The sequence below is a fragment of the Enoplosus armatus genome, chromosome 12, assembly GCF_043641665.1.
Source record: "Enoplosus armatus isolate fEnoArm2 chromosome 12, fEnoArm2.hap1, whole genome shotgun sequence".
NCBI classification, from domain to species: Eukaryota; Metazoa; Chordata; class Actinopteri; order Centrarchiformes; family Enoplosidae; genus Enoplosus; species Enoplosus armatus.
In genome coordinates, this window is record NC_092191.1 from 17079874 (window position 1) to 17100469 (window position 20596).

The window sequence follows — 20596 nt, forward strand, 5'->3', positions numbered from 1 at the left end:
CACTGGGTTGCCAGTTTTGGTAGCTAACTCCCCCAAAACCTTCAGCCGCCAGGACAGAGCTGACCAACAACCGAGTGTCCACCGGGCAAAACTCAACTCAACGCCTATGGCCAGTAGCTTCAGGTGTGGTGAAGACAGAGAAGACAGGCAACGTCATGCCTGCACCCGTACAGCTCTACCAGCAGGTCATCAGAGGATGGTGCAGAAGAACTTCTTCTCCCGGAAAGGGTTCTCGGAGGCGGGGACGGGCATGATGAGGGGGTCCTCGCGTATGTGGGCGTCGCAGTACGCCATCAGGTCTGCAGCTGCTTTGGATACCTGAAATGTTGAGACAAAGCAAAAGGACATGCATTGGTGACTATTAATTAATATTAACCATCACACAAACTTCAGATGCATGTCTAAACACAGGATCACAGAGCCCGACTCCATCTCTTTACCCGAAACTATCTTGATGAAAATTAAAACTAGTCGCACTCCTCTCCCGCACACCAGGGTGGCCAAGGTTGTTTCCGGGTTTTCTGATATATATTTCATCAGTCATGTGACTTAAAAGTTCAAATCCAGCCGGGGACCTTTGCTGCTTCTCTCTCTCCATCGTTTTCTGTCACCTCTCCACCGTCACTATCTAATAAAATCCCCCCAAAAATATTTGTATAAAACGACAACACAACATAAATGCTGCAAATAGATTTAGGAACTGGCACATATTATGGAAATGAATTATCTGGCCTCTTCTCTTCAATCCATCATATAGATCTTAATTAAGATCTTTGTCAAAGAGTGAGAGAAAGCAAGATTTAGAGGAGTTGCTTCTTCAGAGGGAGGCATCTTGGATTTGGCACTTTTAAACCCAAGAAGGTCAAATAAGGACTACATTAAAGTCATGGATAACCTTAACTACCCACAAGTATTAAGATATGAAATATATTTGAATATGCTGTGTTTTGAGGTTTTTGGTTGAAAGAGTATTGAATTAGCTGTTTTGTATTGGACACGAGTCTACAGCCATGCTAGCAGCTCTGTGGGACGTTTTTTTTTTAGGTATTTGGTCATCAACCAAATTTGTGTTTTGAGAAGAGCATTTTGAAAAGTTAGTTGTATTTTTGGTCATTTATAGTTCTCTTGTACATTTCTTTATCCTTAAAGAGTGAATACTGTATTTTGTAAAATCCATTATAAAACGACTTGACTTGATGATGTACCAGTCACATGACTGACTGACAGACTGTCTATGAGGAATCTGGAAACAGTCTCAGACACAGTCCTGACGAGGGCAAGATGGTCGATGATTTGTTTAGGAGAATAAAGCATGGAGTACTGATGAAGAGTTGTGTGACATGTTTTAATTTCGATTAACTTGCTCTGACGCTCACACTGGTCCGGAACTCGCTGAGTGTTCGTTCTCAGAGAAAATGTAAATGAAGCGAAACTTGCACCACATGAGACATGTCTCAAAATCTGGGTGAATGCTGCATGGCTCTTTTTTCCTTTGAAATTGCGTACTGTCCGTGTTTCTGATTCGTCAGTGCCTGTGGCGGCTGCACTAATGCCCGTTACCGCAGCCTCAGGCGATAGGAAGAGACAGCTCATCGAGATGACTGACAGGTGTTAAGGCGGTACCTTGACCCGGCTGAGGGGAAAGGAGGGAGGGACTAATGACACACTTCCTGCCTCAAGGAGAAAAGTTGCATATTGTATTTTTCAAAGTCAAACAGTAACTATAAATTTTACAGTACAGCCAGACTACATGTAAATGTAGGTTTCCACTTGGGAGCTGAGTGGGAGGCTACGGGAGGGGAGGCCGCAAATGGAGAGCAGAGGAGCAGCTGCATCAGAGGGACGGCGAGGGCTCAGGGATCTACGTGGAGGACAGAGCCATCTGATCTCCTGCCTGCCACTTCACCTCACCCACTGCAGCTCTCACAAGAGAATAAAATGCATCAAAATCCATTATGCTGCCTATCAGCTTCAGTCTTAAACATGGATAACACAGTATTATTTTGACAGTCTAACAGCATCAAATAATATGGTCAGGTGCTGAGATTTCTGTATTTTAAAAAGGAACAATAAGGCTGCTGTTATTCCACATATTTTCCTTATTTTCAACAAATCCCATGAAAAGACAACCAACAATGCATTAGTCCATCTCTCTAATATAAATCTAATAAACGGCTCACGAATATATATTTTCACTTTTAAAAAAGGCTCAGGAATTTCCTGGGCACTGTAGTTTTTAAGAAATGTTACTAAAACAGGAGTAAAGACTGCATTTGTTGGGGACTATTTTCATCCGGGGATTAACACACATTTGGTCCAGTGCAACAATGTGACTCGTGTTTTTAGTGTTTTTTTTACACAATGGAGGTAGAGAGGACTGAGGTACATCAGGCTTTGGCTACACAGGAAGCACTTGTCATGGTTGGTTTTGGTCTTTTCATGGGATCTGATGATAAGACAAATATAGAATATCACATGCAGTCTTATCCTTCCACCTTGTTTGAAACCTTCCCATGTCAAAATCTACAGCCATTTAAGAATGAGAATTAAACCAGAGAATTAAATTCATTTTTTCTTGTATCTTTGAAGCAAAATCCCTTCAGGTTTACTAACTGTATCTTTACCTCAGTGGTTCCCCACCTACGGTTCAATACTCCCTCAAAACAAATATGCGGAGTTACAAGATAATTACAGGAAAGATAAAGAAAAACATATATTACTGATACACAGAATTATGTTTTTCTCTTACTCTTCTCTAACCCTTTTTTCTTGTGAAGTACTCGATACTTTCAGAGCATCTAGGAATCCTTCAAATGAAAAATCCCTCTGTGGTTGAACTGTTTGTACTTCATGTCCACCCTGAGGCCATAACCTGTGATGAGGGGTCATTGCTTCATTTTGAGGGGTCACACAGAGCAAAAAGTTGGGAACCACTGAGGTGCCTCATTCTGAACCAGAACAAGTTTGAGAGAGTCCTCAGCCACACTAGCAGCTCTGTGAGGCTGTACTTTGACACAACAGTTGTTTTTTTAGCTAAATGCTAACATGCTGATGTTTAACAGGTATAATATTTACCATTTTTATCACCTTAGTTAAGCATGTTAGCATACTAACATTTGCACTAAAGTACAGCTGAGGATGATGGGAATGTCATTAGCTTAGCAGGTATTTGGCCATAAACCTGCTAATGACACTAAAACACCTATTCTGATCTAACTGGCTGATTTTATTGAGGTCATACTCCTGTTCTATTAGTCACATTAGAAGATAGTCATGCTAAACATTATCTGCTCACTCAGAAGACACAACATTTTTTCAGTGTTTAATAGTTTTAGTTGCATATTTATTTAAAATCTCTGTCCGTATTTGACCTCATTCGAGCACTAATCAGAGTATCCAAGCCTGCACAAAGTGGGAACATTAACAAAGCCTTCTCTTGCAATGCGAGTAAACAGCTTAATTATTCTCATAATCAAAGTAAATGCAATAATTATATTATCAAGGAACTGCAGCCAGGGTTTCTGCAGAGAACCAGAGCCCCACAGGACAAAAAGTGGTATTGCACAGGGTGTGTGTCATTAGGCCCAGACTGACTGTAATTACACTGCAGCCCCATGATGGAGGGAGAGTCCTTCTAATTAGCACAGATCACATTCCTTTGGCTGATTGAGCAATTAATGAGAACATGGTGATCCCTCAATCAGCAGCACAGAGACTGCTCTTGTCACTGATAGACACTCTCCCTCATCAGATCCTTTAATTAAATTTAAGGGATCGCCAACTGTCTGTTTTCTCCTCTTTCTCTGTACTTTTCTCGGCTTTCATTTGCAGCCACGTTCTACTCCAGTGGCTTCTCTTTTCAGGCCGCTCATAAAGAATTATGATGCCTATCAATCAGCCAACAACTGCTGAAACAATACAGCTGTGAGATCGAGCTGCAGCTAAAGCTGTTCATGAGTTTCAGAGGGACACACCAACTCTCCCATTGGAGGACTTTCACTTTTGAATTGGCTTATATAAATACCTCAAATATAATATTTACATATTTAGTGTTTCACCTCGCTCAGTTTGTGTTAAATGCCTACCAACAGTGTAGGAGGGTGCTTTATGTTTGATATGATCATTGGTATTGGCCTGATATTGTTTGACATATATGGAGGTGTATTATAATTGTCCTTTTGCTCTCATTATGTTAATGTTCTTGTTTGTTATTGTTTGTAGTGTCTTGTACGCCCATGAGGGCTGGGCACTTTTTTAGTGCATGACACTGGAAAAAAATAAATCATTTACTTACTTTACAACTGCTAAGGTCTAATGTACACTACTGTCTTAATCAGTACAAACTTTCTTCATCCTTATTGCATTCATAAGGAAACACCTTTGGGTGTGTTGTGCAATGTGTGCACTGATACGAAGTGTGAAATTGCGTGTGAACCCGGTGCCTCTTGCCAAATATTTCATATAAATGTCATATACATTTCAAGAGGTGAACAAACTCAAATATGCCTGATTGTCAAACAAAGAAACGGAGCTGTTTGTCCTCCTGTAACACACACAAAAAAGCAACTGGTGACAAACAGCTTTGTTCCTGACAAGTTTCCACATGAGAGCGAAGATGCAGCCGAATGAGACTGCAGAAGTCAATTATTCAGAAAGCTTACATTTTTTTTGTCAAAGTCACTACAGAGCTGAGTGGAAGCCGTACGTCAGATACAGATCAGATGTGACATTTAAGATTCATTTACATTCAAGACTGAAGCGTCAGGTGACAATAAAGCTGACAAGTCAAATGCATTCAGACTCTATGAGACCTTAACACTTTTCAGCTCATTTATAACATTTTGCATCTTTTACTATTTGCCTTTCACCTTCAGTCGTACCTTAAATTAGTTAGTTTAGCTTAGACACTATTTTGGGCATGACAGTTATTATGGATGCTCTCATTTTGCATTCTTAACAGTTTACAACTTCAAATGCGATTCAGCCGCAGCCTTGTTATGCTGAGTGACCCACGCTGTGACATTCTTGGATATTCTGTCGTGATGGCTGTCACCACCAGTTGTAACGCCACATTTATTCTTTTTCTTTCCAAACAAACTGGAAATGGAAAACACATATTTCTGGTTAACAGACCTATTTTTTTTTTCAGTTGTGTCGCTTTTCTTTCAGCACCATCATGAGAATCCCCCAGAGAGCTGGCTGTAGGCGTGAGCATAATGTGTAAATGTATAACAACAAAGAGACAGCAGACCCAACAGGAAGGCAGGGGTGAATGTCAATTAAAAGTGGACAGTCTGATAAGATTGGTGTCCTAATGCCCTTAATGTTTTTATGCCGGCTGCATATCGGCGATAAAACTCCCTGTTGTTTTGACTTTATCGATACAGCCAAATATTTTGAAATCACCTCATAGAATCAAGTGTATTAGTGTTTATATTGGATTCATAATGAAATTGCCAGCGATAATGCCTTTGCAGCCATTTTGCCGCCAGTTCGGTGACACTGAATTACATCTAGGAGGCTGATGTGAACAGTTGTTTCCATTCAGCTGCTGTGGTGTGATATGGCGTGAACGTGGCATTCATCCTAGTCTTGACTCAAACACTGTAGGTCGCACGTTGAGAGGAGAGTCGAGGTGCAAACTGTTGTGATTCAGTGCCTCAAGTCAGCTTGAGAAGAAGCACAAACAGCACAGAAATAATAACTCAATAACTACTTTATGTCCATTCTGTTCCAAACAGCCGAAGTTGTCTAATCGCCTAAAAGTACTTTAAAGATAGGATCTTTACTGCTGCATTCAAAATAGTACTAATATAATAATGTCATAGACTATTACTATTAAAGCATAATAAAAAATACAGCTGGACACACTGAGGCTTCGAGATTCATATTTAGATATCTTATTTAATGGAAATATTGATATGGTTTGTACTCGATTTACTGGCTTGTACTTAAAAAAGGAGATTTAAGTCTTTTTACCAACTTAAATTAAAATGAAATACTGTATCTACTAAAGAATATTATGAAAAGTTGGTTGTAATATTGTAAGCTTCATGTTTGTGGTAATTTATATTTGTCTGGCACATTTCTGTGTCCACTAAAAGTAAATATTGTATTTGTTTGCATCTTGGGCCTGTTGGGCTCCCATAGAGTTACAGTTTAGATGGTAAGAGGACAGAAGAAAAGCACTTGCACAAATTTGATGTGTCAAACGCAACAACTCTTCTCATTTAAAAATATCTGAAAAGATGTAAATGAGACGTTCAAAGTGCCAAAAAGTCAACCTGTAGGTTAAATCAGGGGTCTTTGTGATACATCTTCCCAACCCTGATTACAAGGTGGGAATAATCACTTTGTTTTTTAAGAAGAGGAGTTTTTTCTTGTAAGCAGCCTTTGTTGTGCTGAGTAGGGATGATGGTGTATGGCAGGCTTCCAGGCCCGGCTATAATGCTGAGCGAACAGCCTCGGGGCTGTGGGGCAATCATTCCCCGAGCACACGAGGAGCATACAGAATGAGATGATGACACGGCCTTTTAAGTTGCACAAGAAGTGGTTCATGAACGCTGTTCACTCTACAGAAACATATTGTTGTAAAATAGCCTTTTATTGTGGTGAAAACATCATGACCTCTAGGAACGGTTCTGTAAATCTAATGAAAGGAAGCACTACAGAAATCTCTGTTTATAGTAAGAGCATTATGACATTTTAAAGCACGCTGACTGACCTCAACCATAAAGAGGAAAGTCAATATTTAACCAGGTGTTGTTTGATACGGACACCTACTCTTTATGAGGCCCGAACTGCTTCACAATAAAGGTCTGGAAGAGCTGCAGGAGGTCATGGGTATTGGGTCAAATGTCCCAAATTAAACACTAGCAATGTAAGACAGGAAGAAGCCGGCATGAGAAAGTGCTAAGCAAGAATAGTCTCTCTGATCACACTCAGAAAAACATGACCCAAATTTGTAGAAAACTAATGTCAGAAGTGGTCAACAATCACCGGAGCCCACCATGCCTCTGGGTTCATCGCTCACAGTTACCACATTGGTGCTTCTTGGGTCTCCCAGCCGTGCACAGTAGATACGCTTTGACAGAGAAGTGGCGACGCCGGTGCGTTCAAGGTGAACTGAGGCCGCATGTGACGCCTGTCAGGAGAAGTCGCACTAAACTAAGCTAAAAACATTAATTTTGTTGTCATCTTGCAGTCGGCTGTTGGAATTAATTATGGGAACTCTAATTATGGTGGATGGTGATTGTTTATATATGTGAAAAAGAGGGAGCTGTGTGAAGTCTGATAAATGACTACAAGTTTGTCAGTCTGCGGGAGTAAAGTTAGACAGAGCTTACTCCTCCTCATCTCTGCTTGAGGCTAGCAGCTCGCGCCGCTACAAGCACAACACACCTGAAGCTCTGTACAAACTGTCGGCAGCCGAGTTGCACTGTGGGTAATGAAGGCGCCAGGTTTTGACAAGGAAGAAGAATGCGTGGAATATAAAAGACGACATCGCTGGCTCTGCTGCAACCTTTGTTTAAAACTATCCATCGTGAGTCCGACAGTGTTACAGGTTTCAGATGATGGTGATGGTTTACTGTGTCAGTCCATCATATATGGCTTAATGCATTCATAAAGCACTGAGATGACAAATAGCAGTACAGTAACAGTGGAGATATGAATCAACATAAGGATCTTATGTGGAATTATTTTGGATTATTTTTTCATTAGAAGACATTTGAGGAAATCTGCTTCTTTGCTTTCTGGTGGAGAGTTAGATGAGAAGATCAATACCACTCTTAAGTCTCAGTATTCAGTATATATAAGAACATGGAGCCAACAGCCGGTTAGCTTAGCTTAGCACAAAGACTGTACACAAGGAGGAACAGCTAGCCTAGCTGAATCTGAAGTTAACAGAATTCACCTTCCAGCACCTCTAATGTTTGTTTAATTCATACAAAAACTGAAGTGTAAGAACAACACTCAGTTTTTTGCTGTTTTTCAGGGGGTTGTGTATTATTTCTTGGCCGGCAGCAGTCACTTCCAAACAAACCAGATATAACGAGCTAATAAACGAGCGCTGGTTTGGCAGATTTTGTTACCTTTGGTCAGAGCCAGGATAGCTGTTTTCCCCTGTTTCAAGTCTTTATGCTAAGCTAACCAGCTGCTGGCTGTAGTTACATATTTACCGTAGACATGAGAGTGGTGTCAATCTTTTCACCTAACTCTCAGCAAGAACGCAAATAAACATATTTACCAAAATGTCAAACTATTGCTTTTAATTTTGTGCTTGGAGGTTTGCAATGTCACGATGGCCGCAGTTTGTCACAGAGGAGGTGATGGCTGAGGCAACAACAAGTAACATTTTCCCTGATTTAAAAGGATAAGGCAACAATTCTCTGTTGTTGTTGTTATTGTAAACAAAGCCCACGAAATGACTGAAACCAACAACGTGTCAGTCCGTCTCACAAAACTTTCACTGCCTGTCTGTCACTCTCAGCCCGTTCGTTCCTCATGAATAAATACTTTCATTAACAAAACGCATATATTTTACGAGAGGCACTTTTTTAAATTATGGTAGTTTGTAAACGTACAAACACTACAACTTACAAGGTAACAAAGTTTCCAATATTTTGTGTGTTACTGACAGAGTTTCTAGAAGCGATGTATAAATCCACATATTGCACATTTGCTCAAATGGAAACACATATATTCAAACATTTGCTCGCAGGCACAGGTCAGAAGAAAAGCCCTGTACCTTTATTCTATCCATGCAGGCCTCCATCTTCAGCTGCTCCACAGCTTTCCTGGCTTGGGAGATGCTGGCCGTGCTGTTGTTGGCGATACCGTCCTTCATGGTGCTCCTGTGACGCCAAACACAGGCACAAGGGGGGGGGGGGGGGGGGGGGGGCACATAGAGTCAATGAACATCACATTAAATCCACAAAGCAGCATCCCTCCCGGCGATGTCTCTGCCCCCCTTGGAGTAGCCATTCTCTACCACAACCTTTTTTTATTTAAAGGACCCATTTTGTCTGGGGGGGTGGGGGGGTCTGTTTTACAGCATCCAAGCTCCATTTTATCTGAAGAAAGAGCTTTGAAGGCAGCAGCTGGACAGCGGTTTGTCATCTTTCAGTCAGTGCTCATGCATGATTAGTTTTTCTTTTATTTTGGTCAAGTTATTCTTTAGAACAAGCTGAGGGAGAAGTTGCACAGGCTGGGCACTTCAGCAGACATTTAGGGGGGGGGGGGGGTTACGTTGCCTCATTTCCTTTGAATTATCAGATCTTGGACCCTTCAAGACTACAAAAGAATAAAACCTGCATCTTTCCTGTCTGCCCCTGCGGCGACAGACTGGAGCAACTTTCTCCACAACTGCAGTGTGCTTTCTGAAATGCAAGGACTAGATCTAAATCTTGGAATCTTGGACTTTTAGGCCCCTTGACCCCCTCACTCCTGAAATGTCCCGGTTTGGCAGCCACAGCAGCCAGAGAGAGAGAGAGAGACGACACCTGACCACAGATGCGTTTTATAATAACGTGCATGAACATATGAAGCAGTTCTCTGAGGTGGGGTGCTGTTGAATCAATTCACATTCACTGTGGATTTTTTTTTCTCCTTTTGCATCGATTTGTTTATTTATTTCATTCTCATCGCATCAAGCCGCATTGAAGTGTATTTAAACGGACGTTATGAAGCAGATATTTTGCAAAGGGGGATGCAGGCGGTGAATTCATTCTCCCATCCCACCCCTCCATGGCTCTAAAGCCAATTTATAGCTTTTAATCACACCCTCGTAGGGAAGCTATCAGGCCTTTCCCATTTAGGTTTCCCTTCGGCTCGTCCACCCTGAAGCTCGCACGGGCGGCTGTCGGGGCTTTAACGGGGTCTCCGCCGTTTTATCCGAATGTAACGATGCTAATTGTTGATGCATCTGTCAAACATGGGCGACTCTTATTTCTAAGGGGATTACATTGTGGACGCACACACACGCACACACACCGTGCGAGCTGCGGCCCTGGTTAGAGCAGAAAACAGCAAACCACACATCATGAAGAAAACAAATGATTTTGCAGGAAAGAATTCTATTAAAATAACCTCTTGATGCTTCGCTGCATTGCTCGGCTATGAGCAGATTAATGTAGGCTACAGCCGCCGACCTACCTGAAATATGCCAATGGTTTTCCAATTTGGAGAATTCCGGGTTGACTCCACCCAACACACACACACATACACACACACACACACACACACTCAAAAAAGAGGATCTGTCAAATATCAAATGATAAGAGGAAATCCCAGCCTCGTTTCGGTCTGGACTGAACCCGAGGAGGTAAATCCCGGCGTTTTAATTTCGCCTCAGCGGTTCGCCGTGCGAGTCGTGCGTACTCCGTGTAGGAAGATGAGATCCAAGCGGTGAGGTCTTGGTGAGCACCACGGCTGGACTTGGAGAGATGTTACGCATGCAGCAGGGGGGGAAACCTCTGTATGACGATCAGATACAGGCTGTGGGGCAGGGAGCACTCGATCAGTGGACCAGGAGCTGCAGCGGCAACAAGCCAGGATGTTTCCACTGTACAAACTGGCCCTAAACGCACCGAGGCAGCCTATTAGTCAAATTAGGATCTGCTGATTTTGTATTTTTGCTTTATTGCTGCAGGAGGCACCTGAGATCTGCAGGCTTCCCCGTTTCATTTTTACATCAGCTTTGACATCACCACCCCCCCCCCCCCCCCCCCCCCCATAGTAACTGATGGGCCTCATCCACAACAACACCGCTCTTTGGGAGAATTTGCATCCACATTAAAAACATGTATTTCACCGATTTGAATCATAATCAGTATTGTTTTTCCTATTCATGCTGATCTGATCTACTACAGTCATTTGTAGTAGGACAGTTTCCTCTTGCTTTAGATGCCCTTGAACGCACCGTTCTCCACGCAAAGAAAAGGACACAAACGACAAGATGTAGTAATATTTCTTCAAATATTTATATATATTTATATATTTATAATATAGTTATCACTTGGTTTGTCCATACATACACACACACGCATATATACAAACAAAAGAAAACATAAAACATGACCTTTCAGAACCTCAGTCCATGATGCCAAACTGCAAAAACCAGCCCGGGGGGGTCAATTATATGATCTTAAATTATGCATTGCTTCAGTTATCAACAGAAAAATATTTCCTTCGGTGTCAAAAACAAAACAGTGTCCATTATCATGTTTTCATCGCTGCATTTTCTCAAAAAAAAAAAACATGGGGTGGGAAAACATTCATACAATCTCACATGTGGATGTTCAAGAGAAAAGAAAGGTTGTGGTTGTCATAAACGTACACTTTTATAAATTTCAAAGAGGAACTGTATGTACACATGCAAGCATGAAACACAGTAAACAAACACAGTAACATCATGTCTTGAGACAACAAGGGTTCAGGTGGGCTGAGAAGGAAAACAAAAATCAAGAGAACAACACAAAAGGAATGACGTCATGATATAAGAAGAAATATTCCCTTTCTCGTAAACAAGTCAAACACAGAGTGTGACATGTAAGACATCATTTTTCATCACAGAAGGCTCGTCGCAGTCACCACAAACTACGCTGTTCACAGCTGTGTTAAAACAAACTCCTGGTTTCTTTCCATGTGAAACACGACAAACACAAAATGACCTATTGCATGTCTGATATTGCTTTCTGGATTAGATTTATTAGTGGAATTAAAGCAAAGCTCAGTTCATATTAAGACTGCAGATCATTGGCTCTCCTTGAATTTAAATGGTAGCTGAAAAGTGCTTTGGCTACCATTACTGACAAACTGAAAGTGCCGTAAGTAGGAATGTAAAGAATAGCTGCTTGGATCCATGGGTGGGTTAAGGATAGAAACAGCTGGTCGGTTGTTTCCCAGCCTGATCAGTGTAGTGTGTAAGACTCAGAAAGAAGCTGTAAACGTCATCAGTGCAGGAAACACAGTCCGCTGGACATGATGTTCCTCACCACACCCTTCTTCTGATGCTGCGCAGGTACTCAGCATGCCGCGTAGATAAGCGAGGAAGAGGGCGCGCTCAGGAGCTTCCTCTCGGCTTCTTCTCCAGCATTAGGCATCTAATGCTATTTGTTAATTGCTTTCTCAGAATTTCAGCAAAATATATTAAGTAGTGGAAAGCCTTTAGTGCATTTGAGTGGCCGACATTTTAAGTCAGTAAAACACAAGAGAAGGAAAGAAAGATGAGCTTCCATGGTGTTGCTAATAAATAAATGAACATCAACATTTCTCAATGCAAAAGGATAGGTTCAACCAAGGCAGGCCTTAATAAAGTATCATGACAGTAAATGTCACATCCACATACACACAGTCAAGGCCATCATTCTAGCATGCAAAAGCAGGAGAGACCAACAGGCAACACAAGGAACAATTCATCCAAACGCCGCCCCCCCATCCCTCCACTGAGCTCAGATACAAAGTGATGCAGGGCTGCGACACTAGTGTTCAGACATGAGTGGAGCAGACAGCCCAGCAGAGCGGCGTCTCACTCCCACAGAGCGGGACGTCTCCCGGTGTCAGACGCGAGGAGGGGCTCCCTCCCTCCACGCCGCAGCAGGACGCGCCCGCCGAGCTCTGGCAGCAATCTGTCAGACGGCGCGCTGCAGGAGATCTCCGCCGAGGTGAGAGACGGAGGGCCTTTATGCTTTTGGGTACGGCTCTGGCCAGACGATAGCAGCTTACCAGGAAGCAGCAAAATCAACATCAGGCTGACAAAAACTCCAGACTCAACAGCAAGAAACTAAATAATAAAAGACTTAACAAACCAAACACACTCTCAGAAATGCATTTTGTATAAAGTGTCTGTTGCAGCCAAATATTCATCCATTACCCCCAACACTCCACTTCAGTATGTTTATAAATATATATTTATATACATATAATACTATGTTCATAATAATTTCTTGATGCTGGGAGTGGCTGTGGTAGAGTTTGCTCAGCTGGGGATGGCTTTAGTTAAAAGTCAAGGAGGGTTCAGGGAGGTTGAGGCCATGCTGACACGTCCCTGTCAGTGCAGGGGGGAGGAGGAGGAGGAGGAGGAGGAGAAGGAGAATGGAGGGGGGGGGGCTCCTCTTGCTGAGAACTGAACAGTAGTAAACGTCAGACACAAAGTCAGCCTGCAGCATAGCTGCTCAGGAAGGAGTAAAACATGGGCAGCTTCATGCGCTGCTGGTCCCGCCGACACCACGCCATCACTGTGCCCTCGCTGTTGGCTGTGTAGAGGTGGTGGCCGTCACACGAGTACGTCAGGCTGAGGCACACAGGAGAGGACATTATCATCAGCATTCGCCACAGAAGAAATATTTACAATGGTGGCAAGGGGTATCTAATAAAAGCAAAGAATAGCATGGTTGTCGTGCTGATGAGATACCTGATGACGGGTTTGCTCGACTTGGAAAAGGTGATCTCTCTCACTGGTTTTAAATCCCAGGTGCTCCACAACCTGAAAATATTTCAGACATAATAAGAAACTCATTCAGTGTCTTGAGAAGACAATAAGCACATAAAAGGTAAAGAAATGAGTTTCTGCTCACCTGACGACGCCGTTCTCCAGCCCGCCGGCGATGACGTTGACAGAGACGCCCTCCGGCTGGTTGGAGAAGGCCACGGAGCAGATGATCTCCCTGCAGTGGACGTGGCCGATTAGGTCTCCGTTCACCGTCCAGAGGCGCAGGTCGCTGCCTCCGCCCACTGGATACAAAGAACCATGTGTCATAACTCACAGCAAGGGTCAAAGCACATTGTGTCAGTCTGGGAAAGTGACATGATGAAGTCTGAGAGGACACAGAGCAAAGCGGTCTTCACCTGAGTCACAAACTGTTGCGATGTCGCCTGTGGTCTCGCTGGCAGACACGGCGGTCACCGGACTTTTGTGGCCTGTGAGGCTTTGTACGTAACAGAGCCTGAAGAAACACAGAGCAGCTGAGAGACCACACAAACGCTGCACAATGCTTTACTTTAGATTTCTCTACAGTACATAGAAAAGATATGATTAAAGCCTTTTCTTCTTTTTTTTTTCCATATCTCACACAAGCTGACCTGTTGAGGTCCCAGAGGATACAGGTGCCATCTCTGCTGACACTGATGAGGATGCTGTAGGGTTTGCAGACAAACAGGCTGGTGACTTCCCCTGTGTGTCCGTACAGATGAACCTGAGACTCCACCTCCATCTCCGACGGCTATGGAAAGAATCCAGACACACATTAGAGACCATATACAGAGGACATACAGATCTGAATAGATGCGTGTGACTCAGTGTTACATTGGATCTTGGTTGTACCGTTTCCTAAAAAAACCAAACTCCATTAATCAGTCTCCAACAGCATTTTCTGAACAGCACAAATCAATTGCTACTGAAACGCCCTTCAAAGACGGAGAAAACAGGAAATGTAGATGTGTATTGGTGGGGACCAATGAAAGTCTGAAAGCCTCTCTGATGACTGAACTCCAAGACCTCTAATCCCACTTGTAGGCTCGGTGGAAATGTGTTTCAAGGGCAACTGTGATGTGACTAATGAAGCTGAGCGTTTGAGCACGGTGAGGCGGTCTAAAGAGGGGTGGGGGGGTAATGGGAGGTGGGTGGGTGGATTGGGTGTTGATGTGGAGGCGGAAGGTTAGAGGGGGACGTCGCCATGGAAACCCACCGTAGTGCTGGTGAAGCGGTTGCTGTAGGCGGTGATGACTCCACACTTGCTGCCCGTAAATAGCTGGCAGCCATCGGGCACCCAGGCGCAGCTGGTCACCTGGAGGAGAGAGAGAGCGACGGTTGGACAGAGGGAAAAAGGAGCCTGACAGCCGAGAGTTATGTAACACTGAAGGGACGCCAGTAATTCCTTTCAGGTGCTCTGGAGTTTTTTAAGCTTGAGAGGTGATATTGTGTTTACCTGGTGAAGCTGCGAACACTGAACGAAGTTGATAGGTGGTTCGCTCTGCTTGCTCTTCAGCCTCAATATGTTGTCCGCGTAGCCCCAGCTCAAGATGGCCGACCACTGGATGTCGGTGCTGTGCATGCTCCGAACACCTACAGAGTAGTGAGCATAAAGTTAATGGAGTCAGCAGGACATTGTGCAAAACATCCAGGCTGACTTGTGAGTGACTGGCGGGCTTCCTACCCTGCTCCTTGCTGTAAATCATCATGAGGCAGAACTTGCGGGACAGCCCGCAGATCGCTCGCGTCGGCAGAGCCAGCAGGGATCCGAACCTCTCCCCGTGCGGCTGGCTGAAACACACCACAGGGTCTGGAGCAGAGGGCGAGCCCACGTACTCGCCCCACTTCAGACCTTTGATCCATGGCAGTGGGCTCTGTAGGGGAGGAAGAGGAAATTGCCAGGTGAGCAGCAGATCATTTCATGGACGATGCATTAAGTCATGTCTTCCTCAGCGGCGCAGCAGGCAGCCAGAGCCACTGCCACCACAGAATAGATTACCGGGCAGACTATTTCCTTGGCCTGTTCTCTGGTCTCTCTGAAGGCCAGCTGAACCAGGAGACCCATGGCTGCCGGCAGCTCCCCCTCCATGAGTTTGGGGCCGGCCCTGCTGACATGAGAGCCGTTGAAGAGCTGCCTGGGTGTCTGTCCGTATGTCTTGATCATCGTCTCCAGGGCCCGTCGTTGCACTGGGTCTTCCACAGCGGAAACGTCCATGCCAAAATAGGTCTGTGAAAAACAATATGAAAACTCATGTCACCAAACAACAACTAATATTTTCCCAATAAAGTCTAGCGAACGTCATGAAACAGGCAGCTGCTTACAGCTGGGTGGAAGACGTTGATGGCCTGGACAGCAGCTTTGCCTTTTTGCTTGAGCCCAAACACCAGGTCGATCCACTGGCACAGCGTCTGGGAGACCTGGTCTGACTCCAGCGCTTGTCGGTGGATCAGGATGAACAGACGCGGGTCGTTGCGGGCCCACGGCGGCAAGTTCACATGATTCACCCTCTCTCCATTTTGACGAACACCAAAATCAAAACCTGTGAAGGCAAAAAGAATGTTACTTTTTTAATTTCTGAGAAGCTATGAAAAATGCATGCTGGTATAAATGATTAAAGGTGTAAAATGGAGCGGAAAATAATTACCCTCTCTGTTGACCAGGAATTCTGGGAGGTAGAAAAACTCAGGGATGAGCTCTTTCACATCAGTCATGGACTCGTAGGAAGACAGGCGCCACGTGGTGTTCATGGAGTGAAACGTCCGGTCCGGGATATCAAAGCTCTGGTCTGATTAAGGCCAAAGACAATCTAATTACAGATTCGACTCACTGATTGAAAAGATCCCCTTTCATGACCTTAGACACCACGCTTGCTGAATACATTTACGATCACATAAAAAGATACCTCGCAGGATCAGAGAGAGGCGGATGAATGAAAGAAGAATTAACAAGAAAGGAAGAAATGGAAAAGAGAAGGGGAAGGACGAGGAGTTGATCAGAGAAAAGTATAAAGAGGAAGTAACCTTTCATGAGTAATACACGTGAAGCAACACGGCTACGGCAACGTGCTGCTCAGTTAGATCTGAGATAAGGATGTTCCAGCCTTTCAGTACTAAAAGCCTCAGCATCAACCAAGATGGAGCTGACGATGTGACGCAGACAGGTGGCACTCAGTGCTGCTAAAAGCTTTTTGGAGATGTATGATAATTATCTGCTGTTAAAGAGCCCTGGACTGTCAGTCAATTAACATTTACAGAAATTGCTGAAACTATAGACACTGTAAAACACAATGCAGCTGGAGACTCCAGATTTTTTCCTGAAGATTTTCTTCCTTGCGTGACTCACCCTGGTATGCGAGGAACATCTTGGTGAAAGGAGGCATTCGGACCAGGAAGTGCAGTACAGTGCCGCTGTTGGAGTAATGTGAGCCGTAGTGGTAAGGCTGGACGGGAGGCATGGGGTCGTCCTCACGAATACCCTTCTTGTACTCCTCCTCAAGGTACTGCGCAACAAACAAACACACATACACACGTGTAGATTTGTTTACTCACTGCAACATCCAATTCACCCAAGAAACACATGCTAAAATGAATACTAAAATAAAAACAGGCCTTACCCTGTAATTATCCACGTAGCGATCCTCTTTCTCTTTTGACTGGACTGCGATGGGTTTGTTTAAATTCCTGCATGACAGCAACACGTAAGCAAAGCAGTAATACACCATGATGTTCAACAGCGACAAACAACTATTCTCCTATGATAAATGATTCCTGTGTTATAAGTTTTGACTTCAGAGAGACCTTATTTGTCATTCCAGTTTATATAAGTAAATAAATAAATAAATACCACAAATATCAATTAACTGTATCTGTCTTGATTTAAAATCACAGTGTGGAACGGCTCTGGTGTAAACAAGAGGAGCACTATATTTGGGAGCAGTATACCTATTTTAAGACTTAGCATCTGTTGCATCAATGACAGAGGAGGTACATGTATAAATCATCTATACAATCTTCATAACATTATATAATGTCACTTTCTAATTAAATTTCCTTGTCACATAATACGTGACATATTGACAGCGCTGCCCTCCAGCACTGACCTGTAGATGTTTGGCTCCTGCAGGTCGATCGTCTCACTGGTGTAATCTCGCAGGATGAAGGGGAACACCGGGTACTGCATGAGGTCGTTGAAGGAGCGGCCTGCGTGCTTGTTGAGATGCGTGAGGTACTCAAAGTTAGAGATCTGACCCGAGCCCCACAGCTGAGTGAGCGCCGTGATGTTTCCGTGCTCCAGCAGGTTGGGCAGATCAGAGGTCAGGATGTTGTGGTAGACGTCGTCGCGGAACTAAGGCAAGAACACAGAGGACCATGAGGTGTTTTCCATTTCCCGTGTCAGGACTGAGGTGAATAATGGAAGAAGTACTAACTTGTAAGTGTAATTTGATGATACAGTATGGTGAATAAAGCCTATTGTGTCCCTTAGTTTCCTAAACCACTGAAACAATTTTCCTGGTGCCTTAAGAGATCTGCTAATCCACATAAAATAACTCAAAATAGTCTGGAGTTAGTTTTATTCATCTAAAAGCTAAAGCTTTTCCACTAAACCAAGATTCTGAAAGATAACTTTTTGGGAGATGAAAAAGGGAAAATGGAAAAATATATTGAATGCTACAATTAAATATTACTATACAATGCCCCAAAACATGCTCATAATGACAACACTAAAATATAATAATACAATCAGTCCAAACTTGAAGTAAATGCACAGGAAAAAAATCTTCTTGCCCATTGATCCAGGAAAGGTTTTTGCGAGTCAACAGACAATCTGAGGACAACAGATTATCTGTTTGGCTTCTGTACTTCCTTTGAAATACCTGCTGTAAACCCTGGACTTGATTAAAAGTCAGTTTCCAACCATATTGTAACACTGAAAGTAGAGTAAAATAATGATGGGACTGTATCTCATTATCATGATTGATTCCTGGCACTACAATACTACAGAGCCTGGCAGGTATCAGGGATAGAATGCCAAAATGGTAATTCAACAATTAACTCTCACTGCAAATCTGCATCTTTTATTCAAGCTGCCAAATTTGTATCTACTCATACATCTTTTACTTTGAGCATCAGTAGGGTCTTCCATCTTTACCACAGTCCATCCTGGCTACATTTTTATGTTCAAATGAAAGTGGGCTGATTTTCTTCTCTTGTGATCTGCTGGATAGTCTAGTCATGGATGATAAAATGAAATGAAATAAAACAGCTCAAGTAAACACACTAAAACATCCACTGCATGGGTAAAGTCAGCATTCATTTCAGCATTTGCTTCCTGAAAATCCAACGCTGCCGTCCTTCATTTTTATTCCATGTGACTTGTGTTTTTGCCTCACCTTGGTGTTGTCAAAGGCTAACAGCAGGGTCCTGCCGTTGGTGAGGAATATCTCCACAGCGTTGTCTCTGAGCTGCCACCAGCGCTTGTGCACCTCCTTGATCTCCTCGTATGTCCAGGAGAAAGACGGTGCCTCAGTCTCCCCGTGAAGGCTCTGTCCAAACACATAAACACATCCGGTGTTGAGTGGCCAGGCGGGCTCACATAACGCACTGAATAATCCTGAACAGTCCCCTGGCTTTACCTGGTTGTCATGAGCATCAGCAGCGTTGTCCTCCACAAAGTACATCCCAGACTTTCCTGTGAGAGCAGCACAGGGTCAGTGAGATTTGGTGTACTAAGAGCAAGACAAACAAAAGCTTCCCCCGCTGAATAACGACCAAACACTTGTGTGTGAGGGGAGAGCAATATTTTCTAGTGCCTCACAGAGAGCACATTACTCTGTGTGCCTTGTGACCTGCTGACTTTATTATGCATGGAGCAGCTGTGAGAGATGGACAGTGTCTTACCCAGGAGTAGCTCCCCTGCTGTCTCTCTGGAGGGGGCGACGCTGATGCACCGCCTGGTGAACCTAAGGACAAAGAGACATTTATCATTCAAGAAATACACCATGTGAATAAAGCAAAGACTCCTCTCACTGTGGCACAAGTTGATACGACATTTATGTGCCTTCTTCAGATCCTCCTGAGTGAGATATGATGTTTACTGAAGGCTTACAGGCAGGCAGAGAGACGGAGAGGGAGGACATTATACCTGATGGGCTCGCTGGTGGCTTTGTCTTTGACAGTGGAGGAGAAGGAGGAGTGGGTCTTATCCTCGAACAGGAAGGACAACGGTGGCTTCACTGTGTCTAAACAAGGCATGGAGGTCAGATTAAGAACACTAAAGCAGACAAAAATACTAGACAGACATTTGCCATATTGGTACAAGTAAAAAGGGTTTATTCACCTTCAGGCTTGCGTCTGTCTTTGAGCAGGTATTTGTTAGGAATGGTGAGGTAGCATCTCTGTAACCGCCGTCTCTCCCGGTTCGGCCCTTCAGTGGGGTCCAGCTGCCAGGATGTTGGGTAGGATGTCTGGTCGTACCAAACCGCACTGAAACAGACCATTACAGACGTCTCAAACACTTTGTCTTCTAATATCAACACAGAAGTAACCTTAATGCAGGGCCGTAGCTACCACCCAGGACACCAATGTCAAGTCCTCAATATTGTTTTAGGAAACATCCTGAGAGCAAGTTTATATTCTAAAATTTCACATACATTTCACATGGTGAGTTTTTTTAAAGCCTGGTTCAGAAATTGTCAGATAGAGTAAAAATACTTGTTTGACTGTTTTAGGCCAGAAACATACATTAAAATAACAGGATTTGACACAGTAATAGTGGACATTTTGGGACTTTGGACTCTTGGTTTTAGCTCTTCTAGTGGAAGCTCTATGGATGCCAATGTCGGTCAGTCTGTCCTGCATGGATTGCCATTCAATTTGCACAGACATTGCTCAGACGCAATCATAATAACTTTGTTAATCCCTCAACTTTTCTTCTACTGCCACCAGCACTCATAAATGTTGTCCTAATTAGCAAATGTTGGAATGCTAACATAAGATGGTGAACATACCTGATGAACACCAGCATGTTAGTATTGTCAGTTGTGGATTTGTTAGCATGCTGACGTTAGCATTTTCTCTAAGCTGTGCATTAGTACATCCTGACAGAACCTTAGCCTCGTTCTAAAA

General features: G+C 43.6%; 2 protein-coding genes across 2 annotated transcripts in view; both read right to left on the reverse strand.

Moving 5' to 3' along the window:
- Positions 1-189: 189 nt before the first annotated feature.
- LOC139294128 (guanine nucleotide-binding protein G(I)/G(S)/G(O) subunit gamma-4) lies at positions 190-10284 on the reverse strand. Its single transcript, XM_070915934.1, has 3 exons — positions 10156-10284; positions 8750-8855; positions 190-318 (listed from the first exon to the last, which is right to left on the reverse strand). The coding sequence occupies exons 1-3, from the start codon at positions 10221-10223 to the stop codon at positions 190-192; spliced, it is 303 nt and encodes a 100-aa protein (XP_070772035.1). The 5' UTR covers positions 10224-10284.
- A 2676-nt stretch (positions 10285-12960) lies between these two features.
- Positions 12961-20596, reverse strand: part of lyst (lysosomal trafficking regulator) — a 38339-nt gene continuing 30703 nt past the window's right edge. Inside the window, exons 35-53 of the mRNA XM_070915702.1 lie at positions 19809-19954; positions 19614-19710; positions 19370-19431; positions 19105-19160; positions 18862-19014; positions 17572-17816; positions 17086-17152; positions 16815-16971; positions 16117-16257; positions 15794-16011; positions 15471-15698; positions 15156-15345; positions 14928-15064; positions 14688-14786; positions 14083-14222; positions 13849-13946; positions 13578-13734; positions 13415-13486; positions 12961-13294 (exon numbers count right to left, since the gene is read on the reverse strand). Coding sequence (XP_070771803.1) covers positions 13156-13294; positions 13415-13486; positions 13578-13734; positions 13849-13946; positions 14083-14222; positions 14688-14786; positions 14928-15064; positions 15156-15345; positions 15471-15698; positions 15794-16011; positions 16117-16257; positions 16815-16971; positions 17086-17152; positions 17572-17816; positions 18862-19014; positions 19105-19160; positions 19370-19431; positions 19614-19710; positions 19809-19954 — 2602 coding nt within the window. The 3' untranslated portion in view covers positions 12961-13155. The remainder of the gene's footprint in view (positions 13295-13414; positions 13487-13577; positions 13735-13848; positions 13947-14082; positions 14223-14687; positions 14787-14927; positions 15065-15155; positions 15346-15470; positions 15699-15793; positions 16012-16116; positions 16258-16814; positions 16972-17085; positions 17153-17571; positions 17817-18861; positions 19015-19104; positions 19161-19369; positions 19432-19613; positions 19711-19808; positions 19955-20596) is intronic.